At 38.5% G+C, this 11,797-nt stretch overlaps 1 protein-coding gene across 3 annotated transcripts in view; it reads left to right on the top strand.

Annotated features, from left to right (window-relative positions):
- Nucleotides 1–247: 247 nt before the first annotated feature.
- Nucleotides 248–11,797, top strand: part of LOC126248998 (protein Daple) — a 206,665-nt gene continuing 195,115 nt past the window's right edge. For all 3 annotated transcript variants that reach the window (XR_007545582.1, XM_049950577.1, XM_049950576.1), the window contains exons 1-2: nt 248–775; nt 9,258–9,346. Coding sequence is in view for 2 of the 3 variants with exons in the window: in XM_049950577.1 (XP_049806534.1) it covers nt 722–775; nt 9,258–9,346 (143 nt within the window). In the remaining variant the exon portion in view is untranslated. The remainder of the gene's footprint in view (nt 776–9,257; nt 9,347–11,797) is intronic.

The following is an 11,797-nucleotide window of genomic DNA, read 5'->3' as shown; positions in this document are numbered from 1 at the left end:
GCACGTTGTTCTTGCTTTGTTGTGGGAGTTACGTATTTTATCTACAGGCAACCGAAATACGATATATTAATTTTTTTAAATCTTTCATGTAATCTGTGTTTGCTAAATGGTAATGCACACGTCCAGCTCTACAAAACGTGTCGTTTATTCTTATGTGGATGTAGAATCTGTACTTTATTATTATTATTATTAAATGTCCGATATAATCATCGATTGCTACACATCGATAATACCGGAAAAGTGGTTTGTTGTCAACTGCGGAAACTGTTGTTGTTGATGTTTTCAGTTGTCAGTTGTTCATATGGATAGGAAATGCATTTGTATTATGGCAGTAGTAGGTGTAGTGTATGTGTGTTTTGAAGCAGTAGGAACAACTGTTTAGACGGCTTTACGAAAGAACTAACAATGAGGGTGCTACAGTAATAAAGCTGTCAAGTTGGACTATTGTAATACAATGTAGGAATTGAGAACAATGTAATTTTCTTCCCGATGAACATGTGATACGAGTAACCCAGTAGTGTGTTATTGAGTTGAGACTGGAAATGCTTACGGGCGTTTAGCCCGAGAAGATCTAATGCAATTTCTTTTGTTTTGTGAGAATACGTAAATTTGCAGTGTGCTGAGTCTTGTAACATAATGTTATCAAGACTACTGCTATCAAGACTGATTCTTCATAGTTCTCACGTGTAGGAGAAACAGCACATGAATAAAATTCCCCGCCATGGCTACATCAGTAGAGCTGGAGGAATTCATGTCGGCACCGCTAGTGAAGTGGGTTAGTTTATGCTTCTTATAGTATGGTTAATATGTCTTATCATTGTTACTTATTTATTGGCCCATTTAATCTTTTCTGTACATGTGTTAGTGACAGTCAATAAGGTAAACTCACAAAGCTTATGCTAGGAACTTTTCTGACAGGAATTTGGCTGTGTATCTGAAACTCTGTGTCTTGTCATTTGCAACTTAAATCATCACAGAGTACTTGGATGATTATATTTACATCAAAATTGATATTATTAAATCTGTGATCTTGCTAGTGGCCAGGCACAAATCCCCTGCTGCCCAAAGTCTTCAGACTTCTACCAACGAGGGAGCCTAGGGACCAGGAAAATTTTGCAATTTAGTAACTGCTGTTTGTCCAACTTTTCTTGATTCTTTGCAGAGCACCTGCATTGTCCATTGAGAAAAATATTTCTGCAGAGAGCAGTGCTTGGGGCAATGACAAAAAATTTGTGAGCTGTTTTTCTCAAAAAGTTTGCAGTGTTGGGTATCAGCTTCAGCATGTAGATACAGCTAGCACAAGATGACAGATGTCATTTTGTGTTGAAGAGTTGGAGCAGACTTGGAGGTGGTGTATCAAAGTGCAAGTCAAATTCATAGAACTGAGTATGTGAGACTAAGAATAACACTCAAGTCTGCACTGCTGCAGATGTGGCAAACTGCAATACCACTGTACCTGGCAAAATGGTCATTCCATGTCAGTTCAGCCAGGGGCTCCAGCTCATAGTCTCAGATTTGACTGAAATTCAGTACACTAATTCTACCGTGTGTGGAACACTCGTGTACAAAGTATTAGTTTCCCCTGTGAATTAGTTCCAGAATTATGACTTGTGAAAGAAGGTGGCATGATGCAGAAATTGCAGCCCGCTTCGGGCAATCTATCTTCAGACCCAACTTCAGGTCTTAATAACTTTGGGACTAGTCCACACTGTCCAGTGAAATTTTTACAACCCAGTAACATCCATTTAGAGAACACACTCCATGAATCAAAACACTAACAACATATTTCTGAGGGAAAATAAAAAATTGCAAAATGTGATTAAAAAATGTAATACGTTAAAAGGTACATATTATAGGTGCCCTCTATGCCAAATATAATTCACTCAAAAATGGTATACATTTTTTTGTGGTAAGCTTAATGTGGCCTAAACACACACAGAACTCATCATGCCCATATCAGTCACAAAAACTGAGTTACATGCACAGGAAAATACAAAAATTAAAAAATTACCTAAAAAACATGGATTTTCTAAGTGTGGTAGCACAAAAGGGACAAGTGGTATCCAAGCCAAATTTCACACACTGCATAAGTAGACTATAATGATATATATGTCAAAATTTCAGCATGTTATTACAAGACATCTGTGTACAATGGAAGTTGACAGATGTATTTGGTTATGTGGCCATTGTTCCACAACACAATTTTGTAAAAAACATATCGTAAACTGTTCTGCGTCTTCTTATCCTCTCCTACAACTGTTTAATCACTAAGCAACAACATATACAGGGTGTTACAAAAAGGTTCGGCCAAACTTTCAGGAAACATTCCTCACGCACAAATAAAGAAAAGATGTTATGTGGACATGTGTCCGGAAATGCTTAATTTCCGTGTTAGAGCTCATTTTAGTTTCGTCGGTATGTTCTTCCACCTACACTCAATGGAGCACGTTATCATGATTTCATACGGGATACCCCACCTGTGCTGCTAGAACAAGTACGACACAACATGTGGTTCATGCACGATGGAGCTCCTGCACATTTCAGTCGAAGTGTTTGTACGCTTCTCAACAACAGATTCGGTGACCAATGGGTTGGTAGAGGCGGACCAATTCCATGGCCTCCACGCTCTCCTGACCTCAACCCTCTTGACTTTCATTTATGGGGGTCATTTGAAAGCTCTTGTCTATGCAACCCCGGTACCAAATGTAGAGACTCTTCGCGCTCACATTGTGGACGGCTGTGATACAATACGCCATTCTCCAGGGCTGCATCAGCACATCAGGGATTCCGTGCGACGGAGGGTGGATGCATGTATCCTCACTAACAGAGGACATTTTGAACATTTCCTGTAACAAAGTGTTTGGAGTCACGCTGGTACGTTCTGTTGCTGTGTGTTTCCATTCCATGATTAATGTGATTTGAAGTGAAGTAATAAAATGAGCTCTAACATGGAAAGTAAGCGTTTCCGGACACATGTCCACATAACATATTTTCTTTCTTTGTGTGTGAGTAATGTTTCCTTAAAGTTTGGCCGTACCTTCTTGTAACACCCTGTAGACAAATTAACACAACCTATCATTAATGTTTACTGCACCTTAACTGTTAAAAACCAGTAGATTGTGCTTCGAACAGAAGTTCTCCCACACTTTAGCTACTGTACTCTGTACATTGAGTGGCAAATTGTACTGTCTTCCTGACACTGTGGTAGTAACTGGAACTGTCATAAGAATATGTTCAAAAGGAATCCAACACCTGTCTGCCAAACGTGGCCAATGAAAAGATCTTGCTGATCCTGCTGGTGCCATGAAGTTCACAAATACATCAGCTTCTGCTTCACAGCACTCTGCAACACATCCTAAGTACCATTTGTCATCATAAACAGCAATAATATTGCAACCTGGTTATATGTTGGTGCTTTTGCTTCTGAATCCTGAGTCAGACACACTGTGAAGACTCATGTTGTGCATGAACCTATAGTTATAACCGGACAGTCTGCTCATCTGCACATTGTCAGAGTCCGCTGGAGAGAAGTGATCATGGCTCCTTGTGCCTGCAACAGTTTTAACGTGTTCTAGTCTGCTTTTTAGCAACTCTTCGACTGATTTCACATCAGCTTTCGAAACATAGAATGATTGTATGCCAGAGATATTTTTCTGTACCCAGGTAAATAATTGAAGAGGTGTTAGAATGTGACCTTCTGTAGGGTGCTGCAGACTAGTTCGTGATGCCATACGCTTAATGGTAGCACCAATACCATCACACACATTTTTGCCATGACTTGTTGCGAAAAAATTCCATTCTGCGTGAATCTGAAAATCATGGTAATACATGCATACCTTTTTGAGATTTTTACAGTTTTTGTACTGAATAGCTGCCCCATCACTGAAGTATTTTGCAAAATGTATGTGAGGCAGCTTGTTTTGCACATATGCCATGACAGTGCGAATGTGAACATGAACTGCAATGGCATCATGAATTAAACAGTCACTAAAAACGCACAGATTCATGACAGACACATCACCTGATTCACCTCTATAGTAAATCACAAATGGCTGGAGAGTTGCCTGACTGTTGTCCCAACATATCCTTGGATGGCATCTTGAACTATAAATGCATAATTTTGAGAAAAGTCTAGTATTACTATAATTTCATCTTGTTGCAAATTATCCTTCCAAAACTGGACATAAGCCGATTGTGCTGTTGCTGTGAAGCTGTGTGTGGTCAGTTTGTCCAATTTTTGACAACACATTTCAACAAAATCTTCCACTGTACTTTGCTTTGTTTCAAGACTTGTGTGATCCATGTGTGTCCATTGTTTATAAGAAACAAGTTCGTCATCCGTAAGGAGTGCACCATACAGTTTGTTATTCATGTGTTCTGCATGATTTGCCTTACCAGGACACTTTTCACACCTGTTTATCATGCACTGGTAGGAACTGATGTCACACACTAGCAGCTTCATTGCACCTTTGTAATCCAGACCAGAATCCGTTATAGCAACAAACATCAGCTTAGCATTTTGATGGTCTCACATACACAAACATTGTGTGTGCCCCTTGCACTTACTGGCACAACCCATTTTGGCCGAAGATGGTATTGGGATACTTTTCCTTGAATTCTACATATAGTTCTGACATGTTGCACAGCAACAATCTTTTTCGCATCTGTACACGTACATTTCCCATTTTCACCATTACATAGTCCTCTCTCTCTCTCTCTCTCTCTCTCTCTCTCTCTCTCTCTCTCTCTCTCTCTTCTTCTTCTTCTTCTTCTTCTTCTTTTTTTTTTTTTTTTTTTTGCCCCCCCCCCCCCCCAGGCATTATTTGGCTGTAGTCACTATTTTCATAAAACTCCGACACTAGCACCTTTATTTTTGAACTCAATTGCTTACCCTGAGCCTGCTGAAGTTGTGGAAGCACTCCTTGTGTTGCTTTTATTTTCCTAGCTTACTTTACCGTATATGTAGAAACACTGAATTCCTTTGCAGTGTAGTCAATAAACCAGCTGGAAGGTGCAAGGGTAAGAATAACTACTTTTTTCTGGCGTGTGGATATGGCACATTTTTCTTTCATATCATGCACAATTTCGTCCAAATCAGAGCATTTCTGGCATGACTTCTGTTCCTTTGGAGCAGATAGTTCTTCATCTTCCACCATTAGTGTGTCAGCTATTTTGTGTTTTAATTCCATTTGAGCTTCTTGTAGTTTTCTTCTACCATAGCTGGGCCTGTCTCTTTTCCCAACTTTGTGTGTCTTCATGGGAGACATACCAAGAGCAGTCACTGTAGTATTTAATTGCTCATCCGCTGTGGTTGTAGGTGGCTGATACTCTTCGTCACTGTCATCTAAATTATCGGAATATTATTCATTTTTTAGCAGTGTAACACACCTGGAACATAACTTTTGTCCTGGTTTCATGTTAAGTCCCATACACTGATTCACATTCAATACTGATTTTATATCAATTTCTCTGAGGCTACACTTCACTGTCTTCTTATGAATCCAAAATGGATCAAAAAAACTTCTTTGTAGGAAAGAATACTTATCCAGAAACACTTTCATATGATGATAACAAACACTAAAGTTTCCTGGAACTGTACTTCTTGTGCCCACAGGGTGTATTCCGGATCTCCATAGCAACAAATCTTGGTCCGATTCATCAAGATCATACAGTACAAAGCGAATGCCACATTTTGTTCCATATGTTGTTTTATGACATTCAGATGCTTGTGCTCTACCAATACTGCAACTTGTTTGAACAGAAGCACCACTAGTACACTTCTGCCTCCATACTGACTTTCCACAACAGTAATGACCAGTCTGACCTAGAATCTTAAAAACATGAGTAACCTGTAATTGTTGCTTGTTTCCTTTGTTGTTCCTGCCTAACAATGACTCATTCTGTCCCTGAAAACTACCATTGTTTAACTTTCTGTTGCCTAATGGTTCCCAACAATTGCTGCAGCTTTATCTGAAATAAGCTGTCTGCATCATCACTATTACTTGCTAAATTGTGTTAAAAGAAACGTAACCAAATACATCTCTGTCAACATTTATTGTACACAAATGCCTTGCAATAACAAGTTGAAATTTTGCCACATATTATATTATGGTCTACTTGTGCAGTGTGTGAAATTTGGTTTGGATATCACTTGTCCCTTTTGTGCTACCACACTTAGAAAATCCATGTTTTTCAGGTAATTTTTCAAATTTTTGTATTTTCGTGTGCATGTAACTCAGTTTGTGTGATTAATATGGACAAGATGAATTCTGTGTGTGTTTAGGCCACATTAAGCTTACTGCAAAAAAATGTATACCCTTTTTGAGTGAATAATATTTGGCATAGAGGGCACCTACAATATGTACCTTTTAACATATTACATTTTTTAAATCACATTTTGGAATTTTTTATTTTCCCTCAGAAATATGTTGTTGGTGTTTTGATTCATAGAGTGTGTTCTCTAAGTGGATGTTACTGGGTTGTAAAAATTTCACTGGATTCTGCAGAATAGTTTCAAAGTTTTAAGACCTGAAGTTGGGTCTGAATATAGATTGCCATACGCGGGTTGCAATTTCCGGGTCATGCCACCTTCTCTCACAAGCCATAATTCTGGAACTAATTGGCAGGGGAACTTAAACTTTTGTACATGAGTGTTCCACACTTGGTAGCATTGGTGTGCTAAATTTCAGCCAAAATCTGAGACTATCAGCTGGAACATTTTCTCAAATTGGTTGAATTGACATGGAATGAGCCAGGTGTCACTCCACAGAATTAGATGTTCTCCTTTTTGCTGTAATCAAACACAGAATGTGTGTTAAAATGTTACCAAAGCTTTTTGGTAACTGGGTGACATGCTGTAGCATACAACATGGGGTCAAGAGGAATGTTTGACAGGAGTAGCCAGCTTTGGCCAGTGCTGCAAAGTGATGTTAATGGCTACTGTCGTGTAACTTTAACGTGAATATATTCACAGTATTGTTGTTAGCTGCTGAAGCCAACACAAAGAAAGACTGATTGTGGTGACAGGTTAATCTGTTGTGTAGCTTGAGGTATAGGTTATGTTGGAAGGTAATAGTTTGATTGGGAGTTGGTGAAGCCAAAGAGTGATCTGTAGCTTTGCGTGAGGTCTAGGGTAGGTTGTAAGGTTACTGTTTAGTTGTCTGGGGAATCAAACAAATGTGATACTAAAAAACCTGGCCGTGCTCACAGACTGATCTATAGTTTACTCTGTTTCAAAAGATTGCCAATAACATCACATTACAGTACCCATAATGTTTATGGAATTTGTCACACATTTCCTATGTCGCTGGTCAAAGCCAACAACTGGTGTCGAACATTCCTCTAAAACCCAGCATGTTTCTTTTTGTAACTGAGTAATTTGTGATATAATAATCCATGCCTGTGGAATAACATTCATGTCTGACTCAGACTGAAGAATTTTTGGCTAGAGTGTGCTTGAAAATTTGATTATGCCGATAAACTAGCTAGGTTGCAAGGTGGTGATTTGGTAGTGAATTGGGGATGCCATCGAATGTGAATGCAAAATAAAGGCCATTAATTTTCTGGAAATACGGAAGCGTCCGATCCCGTCCGCCTGCTTTGACCCATGACGTCAGAAATATGGCGGAAACGACCAGAAACCACGATTCCAATATGGTGCATATAAAGTCGGTACGTACACATTATGAGGACGAAAATACATCGAAAAACAAACACACACACTTTCCACAAAAAACCTAATGACACTAACGGGACAAGCGCGGGAAATGGGGTGTTTTTATGTGGGGGAAAACTAAATATAAACAAATTTAGGCACCCTCCCCCATACAAAACCACACAAAACGACGAAAAAAAACCTAAATCACAAAACTCCCCAAATACTACTAAACACAATATCATCTGTAATCGGACACTTCCCTTGACCTATATAGCTCAACAGCAGCTCCCGATCACATAAATTAGGATCAAACACTTCCCTTGGCCGATATAGCTCAAAAACATCTCCCAATACCAATATCAACATTCACAGCCACACTTTGGGATCGGACACTTCCCTTTACCTGCGCACTTCATTTTATCCGTCATATCCATTCCTGAAGAAAAACAACAACCAATTAATTTGACTAAAATTACCACACGATGTACAGCGAACAACACTAAATTAACCTTCACACAAAATCGTTAACTCACTGAAACGAATTCCACTACCAACACAGCCGACACTCGAACAGTTCTGGATAATGAGCAAAAGCAAACTGAGCTCATTACACCACACAAACGAAAACCCTGAACATACCACCAGAGAGCACAACAAACCACAACACGACGACATCTACAAACACGCCACACTCACTCACAAGCCAAACTCCGCGCCATGATGACGTCACACACGACAACACCCTTACGTCACGGGTCAAAGCCGATGCGTGGGATCGGACGTTTCTGTCGACCCAATTTTCTTTGTGAGGATCCACATCCTGTAGATACTTAGATTAGATTCAGTTTTTGTTCCATAGACCCAAAAATGAGATGATTCTCGTGGATGTGGAAAAAGTCAGAAAATATAACATAAAACATTTGAATATAATACTCACTACCCTGATCATGTGTCAGGAGATTGTCAGAATAGGTGAATACATTACAGTAAACTGGGTGTAAACGTTCTTTATTCAAATTGTGTGTTTTGACCATAGGCTAAGTCATTTTCAGGAATACGCAAGATGTCACATATTGCGATTATCGAATATTTTTACTCTGCACATACAAAACCGGACATATTCCATAATTATGTTGGGAATGAATCCACATAAATAAGTTACAGTGTCACATGTGGCATGTTGGTAACTGTAATCTTAAGTACTGCAGCTTGACAGCTCACAGCAACTGTTGCAAAATAAAGGTTTTGCTAACAGACTGATCTGTAGTGCAGCATGTTAATGTTAGTGCCATATTTTATGCACTTTTCATAATCGAAACTAAAACTGCAAGATAAATTCAGGAAACTGACCTTAGATAATTAAGAAGTCTCCAATGAGTATTTTGATGCATGTCATATAAAATATGAAAAATCCAAGAGGGTCCACTACAGAACTTGTACTGTGTTTTTCATTGAATAAGATGATTAGTATCAAAATGTACATATTTCTTGTGTTTAGAAATAAAGGGGAGACATATTTTTGGATAGATAATAAATCAACATTTCAGAATAATGCTATTTTTAGCCATTTTGTTAGGTAATCAACTTATTTTGTTTACAGTTTTACTCATGTCTTGAAAATGAAGGACGAGTTCCCAATTATGAAGAACTGGTTGATGGTGTTGTGCTATATGAAGTACTTCTACAAATGTAAGTATGTCTCATTTTTGTATATAGAGGATGAACTTTGGAGAATTTTTCATTGACCAACTCTGCAGTGTCTTGTTAGTTCTTGAAATGGCACTAATGCCACACCTGTTTTTTGTTGTTATTTTCTTCATTATCTTTCTTTATTATGATTTTGTATCTTATTGTATTCCACACATTTTCAGACATGTAAATTGCTAGTAGTTCAAATAATTTTATTGATATTACTTCAAAGTATGTTAGGAAACCACAAAAAATTCTTTGCAGTTCACCTTTTTGTCAGCAGCCAGAATTGCTAAAAATGTGTTAATTTCTTTGTGAAAAGAGCGTCATTGGGGGTAATTAAGAATAAAACTTACTTATATGCTTTGTGGAGCATTGTTGGCAGCGCTCTTCATAATGTGTGATGGGATTGCCCAGGGATATAATGATGGCTGGGTTCAGTTCATGAAAGAATAGTCTGCAGGCACATTCTTTATCAGTGACTTTAAGAATTACTCGTGTCTTAATCTAACCGCAATTTGGTAATGTAAATACATTAAAGACACTCACCAGTGTGTTGTAGAACTGTCACTCACTTACTCTGGTGATGAAAATTTAAACTAATCTTTCATGTCTCAATTAACCTACATCCACATGATGCTCTGTATATTTTACAAAATGCTGAAGAGTAATAAACTGAGTCTTAATAACACAAACAACAAAAGTTTTCAATTTTTATGCTAACAATACATTACCTTTTTCTTCACCTCTCGTTGCCTACTACAAAAATCCTTCCATTCACTACATGAAACTTATCAGCCTACTGGTATCTTCAGTAGACGCAAAGTATAAATGTCTGTTGTGGTTCTATTCATAATGTACACCCTGATTCATTGTATGGCTACAATTAGGGGCCATTGCTGTTGGAGGTAAAGATCGTAATTTAGTTTAGTGGTTGTAAATCATTCAGTGTGCCACTGCACTGATGTCTTCTGAGTTGTTTATTAACTGAATAATGTTCATTACTTGTCATTAATAAGTAGGAAAGTGAAGTAACAATAACTAATTGCACATATTTTCAGTAATTATTAATAATTCCTGATCACAACATTTGTGAATAGTGAAACTTATTGACAGATTAAAAAGAGAAAAAATACATATTGTGCAAGCCTGTCTTTGCACTCCTGTCTTGGACTTTTTTGTTATTGCTCTACCTTCTCCAGATGAAGCTGTGTCAATGTCTCTACTTTCAGCAAAGAAAGTGTAAACTGTTAATTTTTCCACACTTCTTACTTTCTGCAGTTTTTTTGTTTTGTAGAATATTGGACAAACATCACTGTGCACAGCACATGAGTCTGACTGTGGCTGTATGTCTGTCTCATAATTGTACATCTGTTTTATTATCAGTTACAGTGGTGGATAATGATTTTGGTGGGCCACAGTTAAACCAGATGATAAATTCCAGGCACTGAGCATTCTTTGATTCAGACAATGTGATATCCACTGACAACTTTGTGAAATGAAATAGACTTCAAATAGGTGGAAGTAAATGTAAAACACACAGCATGACAATGCAAAAATCCTTCAGTAGGTGCTGTAACAAAACCGTATTGTAAGACCTCTTCCAAAAACTTTTATCAATTTTGAACAAATGTGCAGTTTGCCACTGGCACAGAAATTGTGGACCAGACAGATGTTGATACAAGAACTGAAACAGACAAATGTTAATTCTGCCACAAATATTCCCTCAGAAAAGTCAGCAGAAGTTGTTAGCATACAGTTGCCATACCACTAAAATGACTGAGCGATGTGGCACAATGGTTAGCACACTGGACTCGCATTCTGGAGGATGACGGTTCAAACCCACATTCGGCCATCCAGATTTATGTTTTCCGTGATTTCCCTAAATCACTTCAGACAAATACCGGGATCGTTCCTTTGAAAGGGCATGGCTGACTTCTCTCCCCATCCTTCCCCAATCCAATGGGACCGATGATCTTGCTGTTGTATGGAGGACATAGTGATAGACATCCCTGGGGTTGTGAAGCAGCTGAATGGGTTGAAAATAAATAAATCACCAGGTCCTGATGGGATTCCAATTCGGTTTTACAGAGAATACTCTACTGCATTGGCTCCTTACTTAGCTCGCATTTATCGCGAATCTCTTGCCCAACGTAAAGTCCCGAGCGAATGGAAAAAGTGCAGGTGACGCCTGTATATAAGAAGGGTAGAAGGACGGATCTTCAAAATTACAGACCAATATCCTTAACATCGGTTTGTTGCAGGATTCCTGAACATATTCTCAGTTCGAATATAATGAATTTCCTTGAGACAGAGAAGTTACTGTCCATGCATCAGCACGGCTTTAGAAAGCATCGCTCCTGCGAAACGCAACTCGCCCTTTTTTCGCATGATATCTTGCGAACCATGGATGAAGGGTATCAGATGGATTCCATATTCCTTGACTTCCGG

The sequence above is a fragment of the Schistocerca nitens genome, chromosome 3, assembly GCF_023898315.1.
Source record: "Schistocerca nitens isolate TAMUIC-IGC-003100 chromosome 3, iqSchNite1.1, whole genome shotgun sequence".
In the NCBI taxonomy this organism is placed as follows: domain Eukaryota; kingdom Metazoa; phylum Arthropoda; class Insecta; order Orthoptera; family Acrididae; genus Schistocerca; species Schistocerca nitens.
Note: the sequence above shows the minus strand (reverse complement) of the source record. Positions and strands in the feature narration are given on the sequence as shown.